This window comes from Lissotriton helveticus, chromosome 6, assembly GCF_964261635.1.
Source record: "Lissotriton helveticus chromosome 6, aLisHel1.1, whole genome shotgun sequence".
Taxonomy (NCBI): Eukaryota; Metazoa; Chordata; class Amphibia; order Caudata; family Salamandridae; genus Lissotriton; species Lissotriton helveticus.
The window spans coordinates 2119072389-2119095127 of record NC_136067.1 but is presented as its reverse complement, the minus strand read 5'-3'; the positions used below and the strand labels follow the sequence as shown (position 1 = coordinate 2119095127).

At 47.7% G+C, this 22739-nt stretch overlaps 1 protein-coding gene across 3 annotated transcripts in view; it reads left to right on the top strand.

Moving 5' to 3' along the window:
- Window positions 1-22739, top strand: part of LOC144764091 (NACHT, LRR and PYD domains-containing protein 3-like) — a 337958-nt gene that overhangs the window by 152738 nt on the left and 162481 nt on the right. For all 3 annotated transcript variants that reach the window (XM_078650250.1, XM_078650248.1, XM_078650249.1), the window contains exons 5-7: window positions 3083-3253; window positions 16480-16650; window positions 21545-21715. In XM_078650250.1, coding sequence (XP_078506376.1) covers window positions 3083-3253; window positions 16480-16650; window positions 21545-21715 — 513 coding nt within the window. The remainder of the gene's footprint in view (window positions 1-3082; window positions 3254-16479; window positions 16651-21544; window positions 21716-22739) is intronic.

Sequence of the window (22739 nt, the reverse complement as noted above, 5' to 3'; positions counted from 1 at the left end):
GTTCTATATGTTTCTACCCATGACTCAATGAACACATGTGCTTCTGCAAGAGGCTTTCAGTCCACTGCCTCTGTATTGGGGTTGTCAAGGTCACGTGACAGCCACATCACATGATCAGCCTTCCCTCCAGTCTCTGTAAGACTCCGTACAGCCCAAGTTTGTGTTATAACCGCACCAGCTCCATGCCCGCCTTAAATATGGGAATGATAATAAATATTGTGCACAATCGCAATGGACAAATGGGTTATAGTGTAATTATACGTCATTGCATTCATGCAGGCCTCGCAATACGCGCATCCAGCGCGTATGGACGATTGCACCAGCGGCTGCACCGTGTTGCAGTTCAGCTCTCCTGTCATCTCTCCCTTTCCCCCTCTCTGGGGTACGTTCTTTGTATTATACTAGTACCAGACGTGCTGAGAGTAGCTCCCATTCGCATGCGCTCATCTCTCCCTTTCCCCCTCTCTGGGGTAAGTCCTTTGTATTATACTAGTACCAGACGTGCTGAGAGTAGCTCCCATTCGCATGCGCTCATCTCTCCCTTTCCCCCTCTCTGGGGTACGTTCTTTGTATTATACTAGTACCAGACGTGCTGAGAGTAGCTCCCATTCGCATGCGCTCATCTCTCCCTTTCCCCCTCTCTGGGGTAAGTCCTTTGTATTATACTAGTACCAGACGTGCTGAGAGTAGCTCCCATTCGCATGCGCTCATCTCTCCCTTTCCCCCTCTCTGGGGTAAGTCCTTTGTATTATACTAGTACCAGACGTGCTGAGAGTAGCTCCCATTCGCATGCGCTCATCTCTCCCTTTCCCCCTCTCTGGGGTAAGTCCTTTGTATTATACTAGTACCAGACGTGCTGAGAGTAGCTCCCATTCGCATGCGCTCATCTCTCCCTTTCCCCCTCTCTGGGGTAAGTCCTTTGTATTATACTAGTACCAGACGTGCTGAGAGTAGCTCCCATTCGCATGCGCTCATCTCTCCCTTTCCCCCTCTCTGGGGTAAGTCCTTTGTATTATACTAGTACCAGACGTGCTGAGAGTAGCTCCCATTCGCATGTGCTCATTCCTGTCTCATTCTGTTTCACCACATGTGCAGCGCGCGGCTAGGTCCCATGTGAGTAACATTCTTCGCTTCCCGTGGTCTACACATATCACGATGACAGGCCTCATCCTTTCAGGTACAGGTCCTCCCTAGTCTCAAAATACAGCAGCGCTGCTGCCCTAAGGCTCACATTGGTTACAACATTCTTTTGTTTTACCTTTTAGATGTCCCTATATCGCTAGGTCCTGAAGAGACCCCTTATCCTCACAGGGGTCAAAACGCTGTTGACGAAAATAAAGCAAACCATTCCTATTACAGATTTCTTTGGATGGTCGACTTTAATATAAATTGTCATAATTTTGTCACAAACATTTGTAGGTTCCATGTTCACTGGGGACACAATGCACTGTTCAGTTTTATAATTATTTTTCTTATATATTTATATAAAAGCTTCCATTGTCTACACCTAATACTGAGTCGTGTACGGTTCTTCTCCTTTTGATATCACTATAACCCATTTGTCTATTGCGATTGTGCATAATATTTTTTTTCATTCCCAATATTTTTTACTATTCCACAGGAACCACTGTTTCTGCTTATAAAACCTGCACCCTGGTGCCGTTGTGAGTAGGGTTCCCTTGTAACTATTTTCTGCCTTAAAGAGGGAGCGTTGCAAGCTGGGAGCAGCAGTTAAGACCCCTCTCCTTCCCTCTCAGTGGTCCAGTGCTCCTTCTGCTGTTCCTGTTGCACTAACAGCCGGTTTCCATGGCGACTAAGCCACCTATAAGTGACAATCCACTACCCCCTCTAGGTACCTCATGGTCCCTCATCCGTTCCTCCCTTCTGCATCTCACTCAGAGGGGTCTGACATCACAGACCACAAAGGAGCGCCTACTATATGGATGACACATGCTTTTAGAGCATCGATGCGCTTGTATCGTATTTAAGGATGGTCATATAAGAGGCCGTTAGCGCAGTACATGGGACGCCATCAGTAAGGAAGACAATCGCAGCCCTCGTTATTCAGTTGCCAGAAGGCTTTGTAAATGTGCCTCTTCTTCGCCTAAAACATGACATGTGGAACTCCAGCTTCACATCGACTTTTCAATACTCCCCGTCAACATCAGACGCTCTCCAGCCCTGCTCACCTTCAGGAAGAGCCGCAAGACCTGGAACGAGCTCCCAGTCAACATCAGACGCTCCCCAACCCTGCTCACCTTCAGGAAGAGCCGCAAGACCTGGAACGAGCTCCCAGTCAACATCAGACGCTCCCCAACCCTGCTCACCTTCAGGAAGAGCCGCAAGACCTGGAACGAGCTCCCAGTCAACATCAGACGCTCCCCAACCCTGCTCACCTTCAGGAAGAGCCGCAAGACCTGGAACGAGCTCCCAGTCAACATCAGACGCTCTCCAGCCCTGCTCACCTTCAGGAAGAGCCGCAAGACCTGGAACGAGCTCCCAGTCAACATCAGACGCTCCCCAACCCTGCTCACCTTCAGGAAGAGCCGCAAGACCTGGAACGAGCTCCCAGTCAACATCAGACGCTCCCCAACCCTGCTCACCTTCAGGAAGAGCTGCAAGACCTGGCTCTCCGACTGATCCGGAGCTGCTCCCCCCTCACCCCACTCTTGCGCCTTGAGACCCTCACGGGTGAGTAGCGCCCTTTATAAACCCCTGATTGATTGATTGATTGAATTATTGAATATTGCGCTCCCGGGATATCGTGGCCCCAGCCCTGATATTTCGGCCACCATGTTTGAGTAGCAGAACATGTCTGTAGGCCATATTGTCACCATAAGGTGGAGTTGATAGCTTAGAAGGACCCGTTGCCCCACTGGTACAAGAGTTTTGATTTGCGGAGACTGATTTCACACTAAGGCGCTTGCTGAAAATTATAAAAGCAGGTGTAGACGGTCACTAGGCAGAACCCGTAAAGAGCGAATCCCCTGCGGGCTCAGGTTGTAAGTTAAGGTGAGAGTTCCTGCTGGAGTTAAACAAACTTCAATGGTCTGTTTTATCTCTGTTTCTCTGTCCTCCACAGGTTGTGCGCTTGCAGCATCACACCTCCACTCTGTGCAGATCTAAACCTGGTTCTTTGCACAAATGGATCTCTTGCTAAGTTGTACCTCGACGACAATGAACTGGGGGAATCTGGAGTATATCAGCTGTGGGAAGGAATGAAGCATCCAGACTGCAAACTCCAGACGCTACAGTAAGGAGGCGCTGCCCACATGTGTGCGTTCATCTTCTCAGTACTGTAATGCTCCTCATCCCAGCCTCAGTTCTACCCCTGATTCTCTCTGTAATAATCGTCTTCCAAACGCACTCGATCCCAGTTTCTTCTATGGCTCGCTCAGTCTTCATCGATGACCACAGACTACTCATTGACCATCTGCTTCTCTCACAATATATTTCTTTTTTCTCGTCCCAGGCTCTTTCCCCACTTTCCTCATTTCCAGTTTTATTCTAAAATATCCACATTTCCTGACAAGTTCCTTACTTTCACAGTGCTCCATTTCACTCCTCTCCTTTCTGAATCCCAGTCTCGGGGCCTCACTTTAGACCTTCCTACATACCTGGGACAGAGCGGCTGTTCCACCTTGAACCCACCCATGGCTATGCTGCTGGAGCTGGCTGCCTGGTCAGCGTGTTTTCCCCTCTTCAGCAGTAACCGCAAGTCCTCATGTCATTGCGACATGGGAGACCTGTTGATAGTATTGTGCTCTCTGAAGACAGCACTCCGAAGAAACACAACTAACAAGTTTTCCCACAGCCTGTGTAGGACCTGGTTTACATGGTATATCCAGACAGCCAACCCACCGCCCTTATCATTCTGCTTACTAAATCTCACACCTCGCTTTACAGATTTCCAACCTCAATCTTCAGGCGTTCTTTAAGAAGGGTCATTAGCGCCTGGATACCCGCACTGGTGATTGGTGGCGCTTTACAAATCCTGGGTGATTGATTGATTGAACTCTATATCAATCGAGCGAGGCACTAAACAGGCAAGTTCTGATTCTCCCTCTCACTGGTGTGACTGACAATGGCTAATACCTGCTGGTGTGACTGACCATGGCCAGTACCCGCTGGTGTGCCTGACAATGGCCAGTACCCACTGGTGTGCCTGACAATGGCCAATACCCGCTGGTGTGACTGACAATGGCCAATACCCGCTGGTGTGACTGACAATGGCCCGCTGGTGTGCCTGACAATGGCCAGGACCCGCTGGTGTGACTGACAATGGCTAATACCTGCTGGTGTGACTGACCATGGCCAGTACCCGCTGGTGTGCCTGACAATGGCCAGTACCCGATGGTGTGACTGACAATGGACAGTACCCGCTGGTGTGCCTGACAATGGCCAATACCTGCTGGTGTGACTGACAATGGACAGTACCTACTGGTGTGCCTGACAATGGCCAATACCCGCTGGTGTGACTGATAATGGCCCCGATGGTGTGACTGACAATGGCAAGTACCCGCTGGTGTGCCTGACAATGGCCAGTACCCGCTGGTGTGCCTGACAATGGACAGTACCCACTGGTGTGAGTGACAATAGCGAGTACCCGCTGGTGTGCCTGACAATGGCCAATACGCGCTGGTGTGACTGACAATGGCCAGTACCCGCTGGTGTGCCTGACAATGGCCAGTACCCGCTGGTGTGACTGACAATGGACAGTACCCACTGGTGTGCCTGACAATGGCCAATACCCGCTGGTGTGACTGACAATGGCCCCGATGGTGTGACTGACAATGGCCCGCTGGTGTGACTGACAATGGCCAGTACCCGCTGGTGTGACTGACAATGGCCAGTACCCGCTGGTGTGCCTGACAATGGCTAGTACTCACTGGTGTGAGTGACAATGGCCCGCTGGTGTGCCTGACAATGGCCAGTACGCGCTGGTGTGCCTGAGAATGGCCAATACCCGCTGGTGTGACTGACCATGGCCAATACCCGCTGGTGTGACTGACAATGGCCAGTACCCGCTGGTGTGACTGACAATGGCCAGTACCCGCTGGTGTGCCTGACAATGGCCAGTACCCGATGTTGTGACTGACAATGGCCCCGATGGTGTGACTGACAATGGCCCGCTGGTGTGACTGACAATGGCCAGTACCCGCTGGTGTGACTCACAATGGCCCTGCTGGTGTGACTGACAATGTCCAGTACCTGCTGGTGTGACTGACAAGGGCCAGTATCCGCTGGTGTACCTGACAATGGCCAGTACCCGCTGGTGTGCCTGACAATGGCCAGGACCCGCTGGTGTGACTGACAATGGCCCGCTGGTGTGACTGACAAGGGGCAGTCCCCGCTGGTGTGACTGACAATGGCCAGTACCCACTGGTGTGCCTGACAATGACCAGTACCCACTGGTGTGACTGACAATGACCAGTACCCACTGGTGTGACTGACAATGTCCAGTACCCGCTGGTGTGTGTGACCATGGCTAGTACCCACTGGTGTGATTGACCATGGCTAGTACCCGCTGGTGTGAGTGACCGTGACTAGTACCCGCTGGTGTGATTGACCATGACTAGTACCCACTGGTGTGCCTGACAATGGACAGTACCCACTGGTGTGAGTGACAATAGCGAGTACCCGCTGGTGTGCCTGACAATGGCCAATACGCGCTGGTGTGACTGACAATGGCCAGTACCCGCTGGTGTGCCTGACAATGGCCAGTACCCGCTGGTGTGACTGACAATGGACAGTACCCACTGGTGTGACTGACAATGGCCAATACCCGCTGGTGTGACTGACAATGGCCCCGATGGTGTGACTGACAATGGCCCGCTGGTGTGACTGACAATGGCCAGTACCCGCTGGTGTGACTGACAATGGCCAGTACCCGCTGGTGTGCCTGACAATGGCTAGTACTCACTGGTGTGAGTGACAATGGCCCGCTGGTGTGCCTGACAATGGCCAGTACGCGCTGGTGTGCCTGAGAATGGCCAATACCCGCTGGTGTGACTGACCATGGCCAATACCCGCTGGTGTGACTGACAATGGCCAGTACCCGCTGGTGTGACTGACAATGGCCAGTACCCGCTGGTGTGCCTGACAATGGCCAGTACCCGATGTTGTGACTGACAATGGCCCCGATGGTGTGACTGACAATGGCCCGCTGGTGTGACTGACAATGGCCAGTACCCGCTGGTGTGACTCACAATGGCCCTGCTGGTGTGACTGACAATGTCCAGTACCTGCTGGTGTGACTGACAAGGGCCAGTATCCGCTGGTGTACCTGACAATGGCCAGTACCCGCTGGTGTGCCTGACAATGGCCAGGACCCGCTGGTGTGACTGACAATGGCCCGCTGGTGTGACTGACAAGGGGCAGTCCCCGCTGGTGTGACTGACAATGGCCAGTACCCACTGGTGTGCCTGACAATGACCAGTACCCACTGGTGTGACTGACAATGACCAGTACCCACTGGTGTGACTGACAATGTCCAGTACCCGCTGGTGTGTGTGACCATGGCTAGTACCCACTGGTGTGATTGACCATGGCTAGTACCCGCTGGTGTGAGTGACCGTGACTAGTACCCGCTGGTGTGATTGACCATGACTAGTACCCACTGGTGTGCCTGACAGTGATCAATACACATTGGTATGACTTTGTATCATTATTTCTAATATTTAAGCCACTATGAGTAACCTTGCTTGTAACTGATGCTTTTCTTCCACCTTTAGGACCTTATATAAGACCAATATAATGCTGCATTTCTAGGCACGTTTGTTACTATGTGTTACTTTTCCATACATGCATGATACTTATTACTTATACTGTTCTACTTGGAAGGAATGCACACAGTGTACAGGAGGCCACAAGGCTCCTCACATGACCAGACTTTACCACTGCAGGGTTCCCAGGCTACAGTTCTCACCACATGTCACCAGGGTGCAGGACACCTCCTTATGCACCCGGCGAGTAATGATACATAAGGCATAATCCTCCAAACATTCAGTGAGAGTGAGAAACAGGAGCACCAGAGAGCTGCTTGTCCAAGTTCGCGTCTCCCATGATGGTCGGCGTCCATGGGCTGTGCCTTCCAAGGACTGTAGCCGAACCGGTTGAGGTGTGTCAGTCCCCATCGCACTTCTCATTATGGCAGAACTTAGCCAGCAGCAGCTACAAAACATCTACTCACTAGGGCACAGCTTTCCAAACTGTGTGGCGCGACACGTTACTGTGTCGCGACCCACACGAAGGTGTGTCGCGCGATGCGACGCAATGACGTCTGCCGGCCGGCCGATATTAGGGGAATGCGACTCGAGCCCCCTCACTCAGTGATCGCGACGTGCAAGGCGGAAGGCGGAGCAGATGCGGAGCGGAGCCTCATCGTCACAAGCTCGATCCCGGTATCCCGAGACTCAGTGGGTGTGGTGGTGTTGCAGCAAGATCCGGATCCTACAGCGGGTGCGATGTTTACTTCCTGCCTCTGCACTGACATGACTAATTAGCGTGTATCCCAGGTAGTGATAGATTTTAATGATCGTGCAGTCGTTGGACTTTGAGTATCCCTGTTAGAAGATCATCCCAAGGAGAGCTCAACTTTATGCTGGGATCAAAACAGTGGGGAGTTGAGAGCTTTATAAGGACAAGCAACAGTGTCCCCTTCACAGGTTATAGCACTCAGAAATCTCCCATGGAATTCAGAATGGAACATGCCTCTTTAAGTGTCCCCGCCTCCAACCCTGTCACCCTCTGGCTCATCTGCACAATGTTTGGGATGGAGACAGTGCATGTGCATAACTCCATACAGAAGCCACTCCAAAGTTACCTGCCCAAAGTAGCTGAGTACCTAACTATGGGGCTGACTTAGATCTCATCTGAATGGATATCCTGTCCTCCAAAATATAAATCCCATTATATCCTATAGGATTTATATTTTGGCGGGTGGGATTTCCGTCACCCTTGTGATGGAATTACCTGTCGCCAAGATCTAAATCTCGCTTTTGAAAGCGTTGAGTCTGTAGTTTTTGCTGAATATTTTGGATACGGGGAAACCCGTTTTTCATAGCCTTGCATACAGGCACCACTCAGTCTACAACCGCAGCAGACGTCAGTGTTTGTCCACAATTGCCACAGTTAGAAGTTTGTGAGTGATTGCTGGGCATTAGTAGGAAAGTACTGAATATATTTTCTTTATGCATTACGGAACCTGGACCTTGCGTATTTGTTTGCATTTGGACTGCACCTTCAATTTTTAAACGTTGTGGGGGGTTTGGGTGTAGTCGGTAGACAACTGTAAGCGCAGAAGGATATTATGCAGCTCCTACCGCCTTCTCCTCTTTCAAGGATGGCTGGCAAAGTACATATATTCTGCTGTTGCTAAAATAAAACAAGCACTTAGAAAGCACCAGTTAGAGAGGAGAAACAAGACTTCTTCCCGAGTCGTGCTATCCAGCTTTTTTGACATTCTTTATTTCAGACCAATTCCAACGTGCAAAATTCAGTTCTGTGGCTTTTCCGCAAGGTGGAAAATCCGAAGGAGCAGGTCGCTGGGAACTCCACCTTTGTACGTTTACACATTTAAGTGATCTATGGGTGCCAAACTGGTGGCCCAAAGAGTTGGGAACTGTTCCTGCCCCAAAAAACAAAGCAAAAAATCTAGGGGTTCATCTCCAACAGACTCTAACAATGAAAGAACATGTTACCCATACGGTTGGTGCAAGCTGGGTTCCGCTTTTCTGCTTCCTCTGCAGCGTTGGAGCTGGGCGCTCCGCTGAAATCGACCTTTTGCCAGCAAACTCAGGAGAGTAATAACTTTGCCTAGTCACCGCTGCCCCTGCCCTGTAGTCCCCCCGCCGCCGCTATCTCAACCAAGCGGCCGCCGAGTGGGGGACTACCTTTCACAGCAGGCAGAGCGGCAGTGACGTCAGGCACGCGCCAGGAGGCGCCTTTAAACACCGACATCGCCGGTGGAGCGGGTGTTCCGCTTTTCTGCCTCCTCTGCAGCGTTGGAGCTGGGCGCTCCGCTGAAATCGACCTTTTGCCAGCAAACTCAGGAGAGTAATAACTTTGCCTAGTCACCGCTGCCCCTGCCCTGTAGTCCCCCCGCCGCCGCTATCTCAACCAAGCGGCCGCCGAGTGGGGGACTACCTTTCACAGCAGGCAGAGCGGCAGTGACGTCAGGCACGCGCCAGGAGGCGCCTTTAAACACCGACATCGCCGGTGGAGCGGGTGTTCCGCTTTTCTGCTTCTTCTGCAGCGTTGGAGCTGGGCGCTCCGCTGAAATCGACCTTTTGCCAGCAAACTCAGGAGAGTAATAACTTTGCCTAGTCACCGCTGCCCCTGCCCTGTAGTCCCCCCGCCGCCGCTATCTCAACCAAGCTGCCGCCGAGTGGGGGACTACCTTTCCCAGCAGGCAGAGCGGCAGTGACGTCAGGCACGCGCCAGGAGGCGCCTTTAAACACCGACATCGCCGGTGGAGCGGGTGTTCCGCTTTTCTGCTTCCTCTGCAGCGTTGGAGCTGGGCGCTCCGCTGAAATCGACCTTTTGCCAGCAAACTCAGGAGAGTAATAACTTTGCCTAGTCACCGCTGCCCCTGCCCTGTAGTCCCCCCGCCGCCGCTATCTCAACCAAGCGGCTGCCGAGTGGGGGACTACCTTTCCCAGCAGGCAGAGCTACAGTGACGTCAGGCACGCGCCAGGAGGCGCCTTTAAACACCGACATCGCCGGTGGAGCGGGTGTTCCGCTTTTCTGCTTCCTCTGCAGCATTGGAGCTGGGCGCTCCGCTGAAATCGACCTTTTGCCAGCAAACTCAGGAGAGTAATAACTTTGCCTAGTCACCGCTGCCCATGCCCTGTAGTCCCCCCGCCACCGCTATCTCAACCAAGCGGCCGCCGAGTGGGGGACTACCTTTCCCAGCAGGCAGAGCGGCAGTGACGTCAGGCACGCGCCAGGAGGCGCCTTTAAACACCGACATCACCCGCGTCGCGGGAGCGCGCGGGAGCGCCCGGGGCTAAGCCCGGGCAAAGGGCGGGCCCTCTGTGGCCCTCGGTGACTGAGGTAGGCTGGGCTGGGCCAAGTTATTGACATTTTCTATTTAAACAATTGCAAAGATATGCTTTGAAGCTGCACTCTGTGTGGTAAAGATCAACGGATTGAACATTTGACTCTGGCAGGATTACTTCTCCTGATACACCTTCATTGTTTCATTTTTCTTATGGACTAATCTTATTCTTAATTACATTCTGTGTGGTTTTTATGTTTAAATCGCCTATTTTTATAAATTGTTAAGGATGATGACAAAGAAACTCCGCTCCTGAAGAATATTGGGGGGAAGGTCTTGTGTAAAAACAAGATCCAACCCCCTGAGAAATAAATCTGCTAATAACTTTCTATTGAAGGGTCAATGCCAGGTTTTGAAATTGTGGGAAAAACCCATTGATAAGGTTTTGCCAGTTGACGCAACTGTAGGCTCTGAGTTCCACCTGTGGGTCCTGCAATGGTGGTAGATAATATGGATTCCTCTATGATTGTGAAGGATTCCTCCCATGCAGAGTCTGTTGTGAAGTCTTGCCTTGTCTACTCTGAAATTCATAATGATATTAAGCACTCTGCACCAAATTCTGAGGGAGAGCAATATAATAATACATCAGTTCTTAAAGTTACTGTGCCTAATGTTCCGACTGGAGGTGACTCTTCTTTGTCAAGTATTGACCTAGAGCTCTGTGGTCGTTACTTGGATGGTGGTAGCCTGAAACTACCAGAGGCTATCAAGTCTCCAGCGGGCGCTACTCCCTCTGGACTATTGTTGTACAGTAGTACTCCCTCTATAAATGCGCAAGACATGTCCTCACTGCTTAATGACACTAGGAGCCCTGTGCTTAATTTGTCTGGCATTTGTCCTCTTGTTCCTTCGGGTGAAAAACCTATTTCTGAATCCTTGATTGCTCTGGAACACTTATTGGCTTCTATACTATAACTATTGGGCAAATTCATAGGAAGCTCTGATTGTATTCTGGATTCAGTTACACAAATATTAAATGCTATGTTGCTAAAAGCCCCGGAAAAGATTTCTGATCCTGCTTCTGAGGCGGGATCGCGTGAAATCTAGGCATAAATATTCCAGTGGTAGTTCAAGAAAATGATCCCACTGGAATTCCTATTTCTGCCGCAGTTAATTGTGTAAAGGTTTCTGACCTCGTAATAGAGGAAGAAAGTATGATTGTTCCAGATTTAAAAGCTGGAAATGAGTTATTCCCAATTTTTGTGCCAGAAAAAAAGGGGCCTCAGGATGAAGAAAAAGAAAAAGAAAAAAGTGGTAGACATAGAAATAACAAAGGAAAAAAAAGGAAACCAGTGCGTAAATACAGGAAGAAAAGACAGAGGCAAATAATCTTTCAACATCCTAATGCTCTAACTGGTAACGATGATATTGTTAGTGAGTCCATAACTGGGTCCCTGAGTCCAGATGTTGAGACCCTCGCCTCTGCTTTTGGAGAGAGAGTTCTTTCTAATACTCCTCTCGATTCTGTGTGAGTCCTTCCTCCTGACGGTGGAGGAAGGTTGATTTTTCCTCCAACGGCAGAGGTGATAAGACCTATCCCGGTTGTATCAGGGGCTCTTAACCCTCTAGCTCCTCCTTATTTGTTACCAGAAGATGTTGATGTATGTTCCCAACACTTTCTGACAAAAGTATCAAAGACTTATGTTGACACTTTGATTGTGGACTTTTTGCCATTGTTTGATTCTGACCTGCATTTAAATAGGACATGGTTGCTCAATTGTTTCAAAGATTTAGAGAGTTTAAAACGTATTCAATCGAGTGATATTGAGTTGGTTACTTTGTTAGGTGGAGACAGCGTGTCACGTATAAGGGTAAAATTTTACTCCAAAATTATTGTAAACCTTATACTACAACAGGCTGAGAATTTCCAATGTAGAGGAATTGATGTCTTACCTATCTGCTCTTTAGGAAAGGTTAATTTACCCCAAAATGGGTTTGCTCAAAGGGACAATGGGCATGATGGGACCCTTCCTTCTTTCAATGATTTAAAGATTTGGGTTTCAAAAGGCAAACGTTTGGTTTCCCAGGTCTTGCCTCCTCCGTTAAATCAGAATTCTCTTCCTTTAGAGGACAATCAACGGTGGAATTGGCTTCCTGGTGCTTTGTCAAATAAAATCACAGACAACCCCAAATTGTTTCAACATCTTTAACAATAAATTGAAAATTATTTCTTGGAATGCAGCCGGGATACATAATAGCCCAGAGAAACTAGAGTTTTTGTTTTCTCTGGAGGCTAACGTGATTTGCATCCAAGAAACATGGTGCGTTAATAATTTATGTGCAGGGAAAGACTACTTTGTGCTTGAGGCTGCGGCCTCCCCCTCAAAGAAAGGGCATGCTAAAGGGGGAATTGCTTGTCTTTTGTCTAATAGATTACAGTGGAGATTTTCTTATTATGTTGATCCAAGTAATCTCTTCCAAGCAATAACAATAGGTAGTCTTGCTAGCACTGGCAATAAGCATTCTGTTGTAATTATTAATGCTTACATTCCCCCCGAAGAATGTTTTAATATTTTACTGAAGCAAGTGTTTCTTTATATTAAGCAGATTAAAGAGGTATATCCCCCACCGAAGTAATATTAGTTGGGGATCTGAACTGTAAAGTTTCTAATTCAAGTATAGATTTAATTAGAAATAGATCTAAAGAAGAGGCCTACCTCATTCCACAATCACTCTTCCCAGATAAAATAAAAACTAACAAAAGAGGGAAGATATTGTTGGAAGAATTGTCTGCGGTTGAGGGGCTCATTTTAAACGGGAGGTTCCCCTCTGATATCCCTGCTAAATTTACCCATAGGTCAGCTCTTAGCGAGTCAATTCTAGATTACGTGATTTCTGATAATGGTATTTTCCCGCTTGTCCAGGACCTAATGGTATCTCCAACAGCATTGAGTGATCACATTGTGATTAGTATAAGCATCTCTTTACAACCTCCTCCCTCTGATACTTGGTCATTTAATAACAAAGGTGTTAATTTCCATAAAGTCTCGGGTAGATGTTTTTGGAATCCAAGTGCCAAGAAGGGTGTGCAGGATATTCTTTGTAAAACCATACTAGAATTAAGTGATTGGCTGGATTCTGAAATCATGTACTTTGAAAAATTTATGAGGGAGATCACCTCGGTTGCAAAAAAGTCTAGTTTTCCTAGGAAAAAGTTCCCATATCCTAGTGCAATGCTCCCCCTAAATAAGGAAATAAATAAATTAGTGCAGGAGCAATTTCTATGTAGATCTAGCGAATTAGCAAATAAAATATCTTTGCTAAAAAGAAGGAGAAGTAGATTGAGAATGAAACTTAAAAAAGAAAAAGAAGACTCACTGTGGATAAGTTTAAGGGAAGCCGTTGTCCATGGTAAGGCTAGAGAATGTTGGTCTATAGTTGGCAAGGGATGTGAAGTAAGATCTGGCCCTCTTCCTATCCCCATTTCTGAAGAGGTATGGACCTCTTTTATTTCAAAGCTATATGCTGGGAATGGCACAATGGTAGAGGATAGTGGGTTTGTTCAAGCAGCTGAGTTTCCTATCGACTCCCCTTCGGAGGAAACTATTGCAATGGCTATTAAGAACATGCGCTCCTCGGGAGCAATGGGACCTGATGAGTTACCCATATCGGTTTTGAAGCAGGATCCGATTCTATGGAGTAAGATACTTTTCCCATTGTTTAGATCCTGCTTCTTCTCTAAAATGGTGCCTGCTTCTTGGAGGGGAAGCATACTGGTCCCACTATTTAAGAAGGGAGATAGGGATAAGCCTATGAATTACCGCTTGATAGCCCTCCTTGATTCAATCGGAAAAGTTTTCGCAAAGTGTCTTCTAGTATTAATTAATGATTGGGTAGAGGTAAATAATATTTTACCATTGGAACAGACTGGTTTTCGCAGGGGGCACGGTACACTAGATAATCTCACCGCCCTTCAGGTGATTTCGGACAAATACATACATGTTCGAGGGGGGGGTGTTTGCTGCTTTTATTGATTTTTCCACAGCGTTCGACAAAGTAGATCGTCGTACGTTGTGGAGAAAATTAGCAGCACTGGGTATGCCATCTCATCTATTGGATCTTGTACGGTCTCTTCATACGGATACCTGGTGTCGTGTGCTTCAAGGTGGAGAAAGGGGTCTCTCACAACTAATTCCATCCTTGAATGGACTTAAACAGGGTTGCCTTTTGGCCCCACTACTGTTCTCCCTGTACATTGCTGATCTCCCAGCTTCCCTGTCTGCTTGTGCGGCATTGCCCCGGTTGTGGGGGGTTCTCCTATCTCCTGTTTGCTGTATGCAGACGATATCCTCATCCTAGACCTAACACCTAAGGGCTTGGCTAATCGTCTGCAGGCTCTACATTTATTCGCTGAGTCCCATTTTATGAGGATAAATGCCTCCAAAAGCAAAATTATGTGCATGTCAGGAAAAAAGAAATCCAGGTCAGAAAATTTTGGATGGACTATAGGTGGCCAGAAATTAGAGGTAGTTAGATCTTATACTTTTTTAGGTAAAATAATTTCCGCCAATTTGAGTGAGAAGCCCCATATTGACCATAATTCGCGTAAAGCCCTTGCACATGGCAAAGGTTTGTGTTCCCTTTACTCTGCTACAGGGAAAAGACATTTTGCTTGTTTACTGGAGGTGTTAAGGGCAAAAATTCCTGCAACGCTTCTTTATGGAATAGAACTTGTAGAGCTGAAGCATTGGGGTTTCTGTCATACAGTTGAAGGAAAACTGTTAAGATCTTTATCTACTCTTAACACAGCTTGTTCGCTGGCCGCATGTAGGCTTGAATTGTGCCTTAGGAGTAGCTGGGTGCAGGGATTATGCGCTTTGGTTAGATGGGTGGCAAGTCTGGCCAGAGGAGAACCGGGATCATTGAGAGCTCTTCTTAAAGGAGAATTGTTGGGCAGCTTTAAAGAGTTTTCTCAAATAGTTAGGAATTTTAGAAAAGCTGTGACACTTTTAGAGTTGGATGAAAGTACTCTTTTTACATATTCCCCGACTCAGCTAAAATCCTTGCTGAAACAGGCTTCGTGGGAACTCTGTTTCAAATTGGATAAGAATGCTCTACAAGAAAAGAGGGGATGTGATCTCCTTTTTAATTCTTATTCAATGAAGCTTGCCCAACCGTATGTCTCCAGGAATATTCCACATGGAGTTCGAAGACTGTGGTTTCTTCTAAGATATGATTTATTACCTTTAAATCTCCTTTTATCAAAATGGTATGGATCTTCTCCGGTATGTAACCTATGTAATATGACTGTACAGGATCGAACTCATGTGTTGTTTTTATGTCCTGCATTGTGCTCTCCGCGGTTGAAATGGCTAAAGCCGATTTGTCTTCAACTTGGCATTTTTAATGCGAACATCTTTTTGCAGGCTTTGTATTCCCCCCCTAATGAAATGTTCTGCTTCTATATTTTAAATTTTTTTAAAGGTTTTTTAGCTATTTATTAATGAAATATGGAGGTGTTTGCTGTTGATTAATCTTGTCTGATGTTAATTGTTGTAAACTGTCCTTTGGTATTTTATGTATCCTATTCTATTTTCATTTGTGTATTTGTAGTATGTATTTTATGTGGCCCTCTTTTGAGAGCCAAAACATAATAAATAAAATTGGGTGAAATTGTGCTGGGCATGGTGACAAGAGCTTTCCTCTATCTCCCGGACATCCTACTCTTATTCTTATTCGAGCCCTGGTACTGAGTAAACTAGATTATTGCAACGCTCTGCTGATCGCAGCTAACGAATCTGCCTTAAATCGCCTTCAAGTGGTACAAAACACTGCAGCACGCCTAGTTACAAATGCACCCTACAGGTCAGCCTCACTCCCCCTATTACAACAACTACACTGGTTACCTGTATGGAAACGGGTGAAGTTTAAGATTTGCTGCCTGACAATAAGGCAACATGGGGAAACAGACCCTCTTATCTGACGGAAAGGCTTCATCAATATATCCCCCCAAGGGACCTGCAATCTCAGTCGAAATCCCTGCTCAAAATCCCAAGGATTAAAAAACACGAACAGGAGGTAAAGCCTATTCGTACCAGGCACCTTTAATATGGAATCAGCTCCCTTTGACCCTAAGACAATGTCCTTTTTACCTGAAATTCAGAAGGGCTCTGAAAACTGCCCTATGTTAGCGTAGCAGACGTCTCACCTTCTTTTGCAAATCCGCAAGCGCCGAGATACCCCTCTGCGGGTGATTCATGCGCTGTATAAGCTTATAAACATAAGTTTAAGTTTCTTTCCTACCTCCAGAGGGATATATGTTTCCCTGTGGAAAGGAACACTTCCCCCGCACCCCCTGAGAAGCTGGGGTCTTCTTCCCTGCTTTCCGACAGACTGAGGGTTCGGTGAGTGATATGTGATTGTGCTCTTGAGTCTGTGATCTGTGCATACTTCTCTTTCTGCTGTTTCTGACCCTACAGCTTGGACACCTGCTCCCTGACAGGCGCTGCCTGTGCAGACCTCAGCTCTGTGGTCAGTGCCAGCCCCTCCCTCACTGAACTCAGCCTGACGGACAACCCATTGGGAGACTCTGGAGTGAGAGAGTTGTGTGAAGGACTGAAGCACCCCGGCTGCAGCGTCAAGAAGTTGGAGTAAGTAAACCCAGGCTTGTGTTCGCATTCATGCCTCACCATGGGGACTGACGACAAAGCGGAAGTCATGAATGATATCCTGAGGCCTTCCCTCCCACGGCTCTGGAGCCTCTCGGAGTGATGAGGAGACGAGGGCCACCATTAGCAGTACTCTTTTGTAAAGACAACGCTACACTTTGGGAATCTTCTTGACGTTTAGTGGCAGATAAACAACCTGTGTCTGTAAAACTAAATTAACATTTAGGCAGAACTGTACATTAGAAGGAAGTCGGATACGCCAAATCATGATATGGTAATTTAACCACTTGGCTAGTTTTGGGATCTACATATGTGTGAGAAAACATGTGTGAGACATATGTAAACATTTTTATGTTATATGCATTGGATCTTTTGTTTTTTTAAATCGTTTTATTTCCAAATAGAAACTAAATGAGGTGGTCATCACATACAGGGAATACATCAGTTTTTTTGTTTTTGTTGGAAAACACAGGTTTCTCAAATCTTTCCTAATACAGTATATCTCTGGATTATACCTAATCAGCTGCGAATTACAATGTAATTAGCTCGTCAATGGGGTTAATTCAAGGGGGTTCACATATGCTACACAATACTCATTCCAACTGGACCACACCGCCACCCACCTTCGGGGGTAGCACCGGGCCACATACACTGTCTTCTTTTGAATCATACACCAATCCATGTCCTTCTTCCAGGAACTGAGTGTTGGAGGCGTGACTTCCCCCCACAATCTCACTATGTTGATTTTAGCAATTGTTATCTATCAATGAGAACTAGCTCTGAAGTGTTTGTATGTCTGTGCGCGTGTGGAAAGAAACCCTTTAGGTTTTTTAGAAAGGCCCTCACCCACCAACCTGGTTGGTGGCATGCTTCATCATCGGGCCCCACCCAAGGTACCGAGTGTACCTCAGGTGTGCTTCGACGTCAGATTACTGCGGAGCGGGATTTTTGGTACGCGAGTGTGCTTTGGGTGTGCTCTGAGTGAGGTTTAAAACACTGTCCTTGGGGTCCCAAAGGTTTTTTAATAGGTGGGCCCCAGGCAGTTTAATAAAAACAAAGGCTTTCGGACGTGCACCGTAGGCTTATGGCCACCGACGTCCTGTTTGGTCGACTAGTTTCAGCCAGGCCTTTTCTTCTACTGGCTTTCTTCAGGACCTTTTATGTGTGAGGTGTTACAGGGGTTACAGTTTGTCAGTACCCTGTGTGTGAAGCACAGGCTAAGGAGTTTATATATGTAACAGGTGTTTCCTCTCAGATTGTACCTGTAAGGGATAAAAGGAGACAGACATAACATGTAGGTAAAAAGCTCGTCATGGCGGGCTAGTAGCATTCAGTGAGGCCGCGTTTGGTGCCTAGATGTGTCAACGGACAAGGCGTTTGTGTGGGCATCGGTGGCGGGCAGTGGTAGTGTCGCCGACCTCACAATATGCGTTATATTTAGTGAAAAAGGCCTAGGTGCCATAGACAAGTGTGGCTCAAACAGTGGTTAAGGAATAAAGAACGTAAATGGAGTTTCTTACGCCAAATTATAGCAAACAACTCATCATGGAGCTCAGCCGGGGGCCAGGACCATGTGCACTCTAAATTGAGGAAAAGAAAAGGAAAATAGCTGTTGGGGGAGGGGGTAGTCTGGACCCAACGAGGTAGCGGTAAAGGGATGCACACACCATCACGGCCGAAGGCAGCATGAAGGGTGGCTGTACCGCTAACAAAGTCGAGCTCAGGTACTTACTGCGCGATGTCGCTGGGCCCTCGATGAACCTGTTGTCTGGGCTGGAGCTCCGTAGGAAATGAGCTCTGTTGTGGGGAGTGCTTAAATACCCTTAGAGGATGCCAGGTGTAGCTCGTTGCCGGTGTCAGGTGTGGCCTGGTCACGTGTAACAGGGCGTGTACGACTTCCTGTTGTCTCGAAAATAGTGCCTGTAGTAGAGGAAATAGAGAAAAGACGCGCATGCTGGTGTGTAGCGCTCTCTCTATTCATACTAGTAGTTGAGGCTAAGTAGGGCAACATTGACCACGTGCACTAATGCGTATTTAGGCAGAGGTGCTCTGTCTGTGTAATGAGATGGACGGGGACCCTCTCTAATCGTTCACATTACAGAAATAAAGAGGGGGGCAATTGGGAGCGCTGGTCAATGTGCAGTGATTGTCTGTAGAGAGGGCAAGGTACATGCATGGGCGTTAGTGCTCGGTATGTACAGTGTAACTAGGTTTCCCTGCCGGGAAATGCAGGAAGGGGGGCACCAGTGGGCCGGGACAGGTATGTTCCCTAGGGTTTTGGGCTAGCGCATTATGCAAGGGTACTGCAGGTGTATGAGTCCCTGTCTATGCGCCCCTACTATAGGCGTGTGACAATGAAGGGGGTCATTGCAGGTTTATCGGCTGTGCTACTGGTGTGAAGGCACAGGGACAGAAAGGTGTTGGGGATGGCATAGCAGGGTTGATTGTGGACACCCTGTCAGTGGTGTGTCAAGGTTGTTGGCAGGAGAGGTTGATCATCTGTTGAGGTTGTTCCACAGGATATTGTCATTTAGGCCCTCTGTATGGGTTGACAATCTGTAGATCCAGCGTTGTTCTTTGGACAGTAGGTGCATTTTGTTGTCTGTGGGGTGGACAGAGATCTGTTCAATACCAGTCCATCTGAGGTCAATATTGGTGTGTCCATGCCTAAGGAAGTGGTCTGTGAGTTTGCTGATATTTTTCTTGCACCGGATCGTGCTTCTATGTTCAGTGATCCTGGGGCTTATTTTCCTCGTGGCCATGCCCACATATCGGAGCTGGCATGGGCACTCAATCAAGTACACTAGGTTGGTTGAGTTGCAATTGGTGTGCTTGCGTTGGTGCCATGTTTTACTCGTTTCCAAATTAAGGGTTTTGGTATGTTCTGTGAGTGGCAAATGCTGCAGTCTCCACAGGGATGGTGGCCTGTGACTTTGGGGAGGCCCCACATTTGGTGCAGTGTTGGGTTGGTGGTGGTTTCCGGTGTTCTAGGTCGTGTCGCGATGAGTTGATCTCGTAGGCTGTTCGATTTTTTGTAGGCGAAGAGTGGAATGTCCCAGTCTCGTTTGCCCGTATTGATGATTCTCCAATTTTTCTTGATGATTTTGGCTACTGAGTTGGAGATAGGATTGTACGTGGTGACACAGGTCAGTGGTGTTATGGTCTCTTGACGAGTAGGTATTTCCAAGAGGGCGTCTCTGTTTTGGTTTTTTGCCCGTTTCCTGGTCCTGTCAATGATCCTTCTGGGGTAGCCACGTTGTTGTAGTTTGAGGGATAAATCTGTGGCCTGTGTGTTATAGTCCTCCTTATTGCTGCAATTGCGCCAGATGTGCAAAAATTGGCCATAGGGCGGGTTCTCCCTTAGTGGGCGAGGGTGGAAGCTTTCAAAGGCCACTAAGGAGTTTCTGGCCGTAGGTTTGTAATATGTGGTCGTTGATAGTTTGCCATTGTTCGCCTTGATCAGTAGATCCAAGAAGGGTAACTAATCGTTACTTCTGGTGTACGTGAAGCGTAGGAAGGGATCACGTGAGTTGAGCCAGTCCAGTAAGTTTTTCAGAGACTCCTCCGAGCCTTTCCATATCATTAGGACGTCATCGATGTATCGGAGGCAAAAAAGGATTGATAGCTTGAAAGGATTGTTGGGCGTGAGGATGTGTGGCTTTTCCAGATGGTAGATGTATAACCCCACCACGCTGCATGTATTCTGCTGTTGCTAAAATAAAACAAGCACTTAGAAAGCACCAGTTAGAGAGGAGAAACAAGACTTCTTCCCGAATCGTGCTATCCAGCTTTTTTGACATTCTTTGATTTCAGACCAATTCCAAAGTGCAAAATTCAGTTCTGTGGCTTTTCCGCAAGGTGGAAAATCCGAAGGAGCAGGTCGCTGTGAACTCTACCTTTGTACGTTTACACATTTAAGTGATCTATGGGTGCCAAACTGGTGGCCCAAAGAGTTGGGAACTGTTCCTGCCCCAAAAAACAAAGCAAAAAATCTAGGGGTTCATCTCCAACAGACTCTAACAATGAAAGAACATGTTACCCATACGGTTGGTGCATGCTTTCATGTGCTGGGCATGATGACAAGAGCTTTCCCCTATCTCCCGGACATCCTACTCTTATTCTTATTCGAGCCCTGGTACTGAGTAAACTAGATTATTGCAACGCTCTACTGATCACAGCTAACGTATCTGCCTTAAATCACCTTCAAGTGGTACAAAACACTGCAGCACGCCTAGTTACAAATGCACCCTACAGGTCAGCCTCACCCCCCCTCTTACAGCAACTACACTGGTTACCTGTATGGAAACGGGTGAAGTTTAAGATTTGCTGCCTGACAATAAGGCAACATGGGGAAACAGACCCTCTTATCTGACGGAAAGGCTTCATCAATATATCCCCCCTAGGGACCTGCGATATCGGTCGAAAACCCTGCTCAAAATCCCAATGATTAAAAAAACACGAACAGGAGGTAAAGCCTATTCGTACCAGGCACCTTTAATATGGAATCAGCTCCCTTTGACCCTGAGACAATGTCCTTTTTACGTGAAATTCAGAAGGGCTCTGAAAACTTCCCTATATTAGCGTAGCATACCGTCTCACCTTCTTTTGCAAATCCGCAAGCGCCGAGATACCCCTCTGTGGGTGATTCATGCGCTATATAAGCTTATAAACATAAACATAAGTTTAAGTTTATTTCCTACCTCCAGAGGGATATATGTTTCCCTGTGGAAAGGAACACTTCCCCCACACCCCCTGAGAAGCTGGGGTCTTCTTCCCTGCTTTCTGACAGACTGAGGGTTTGGTGAGTGATATGTGATTGTGCTCTTGAGTCTGTGATCTGTGCTTACTTCTCTTTCTGCTGTTTCTGACCCTACAGCTTGGACACCTGCTCCCTGACAGGCGCTGCCTGTGCAGACCTCAGCTCTGTGGTCAGTGCCAGCCCCTCCCTCACTGAACTCAGCCTGACGGACAACCCATTGGGAGACTCTGGAGTGAGAGAGTTGTGTGAAGGACTGAAGCACCCCGGCTGCAGCGTCAAGAAGTTGGAGTAAGTAAACCCAGGCTCGTGTTCTCATTCATGCCTCACCATGGGGACTGACGACAAAGCGGAAGTCATGAATGATATCCCGAGGTCTTCCCTCCCACGGCTCTGGAGCCTCTCGGAGTGATGAGGAGACGAGGGCCACCATTAGCAGTACTCTTTTGTAAAGACAACGCTACACTTTGGGAATCTTCTTGACGTTTAGTGGCAGATAAACAACCTGTGTCTGTAAAACTAAATTAACATTTAGGCAGAACTGTACATTTGAAGGAAGTCGGATACGCCAAATCATGATATGGTAATTTAACCACTTGGCTAGTTTTGGGATCTACATATGTGTGAGAAAACATGTGTGAGACATATGTAAACATATTTATGTTATATGCATTTGATCTTTTTTTTTTTTTAAATCTTTTTATTTCCAAATAGAAACTAAATGAGGTGGTCATCACATACAGGGAATTAATCCGTTTTTTTTTGTTGGAAAACACAGCTTTCTCAAATCTTTCCTAATACAGTATATCTCTGGATTATACCTAATCAGCTGCGAATTACAATGTAATTAGCTCGTCAATGGGGTTAATTCAAGGGGGTTCACATATGTTACACAATACTCATTCCAACTGGACCACACCGAAACCCACTTTCGGGGGCAGCTCTGGGCCACATACACTGTCTTCTTTTGGATCATACACCAATCCATGTCCTTCTTCCAGGAACTGAGTGTTGGAGGTGGGACTTCCCCCCACAATCTCACTATGTTTCTTTTAGCAATTGCCAGTCCTAACGTTACCCATCATTTACCCTTTAATGATAGGTCTGTGGGCTCCCAGATATTCAGAAGGCACCTCTTCGTCTCTGGGCGCAATTCCACCCACCCCACACCTCACGCATACAGCCAAGTACCCGTGCCCAGTAGGTCTGTAGCACCTTGCAATCCCACAATATGTGTGAGAAGGTACCAACCTCCCCACACCCCCTCCGGCAGAGTCCATCTTCACTGGCCCATCAGGACCATTCGTGTGCCAGA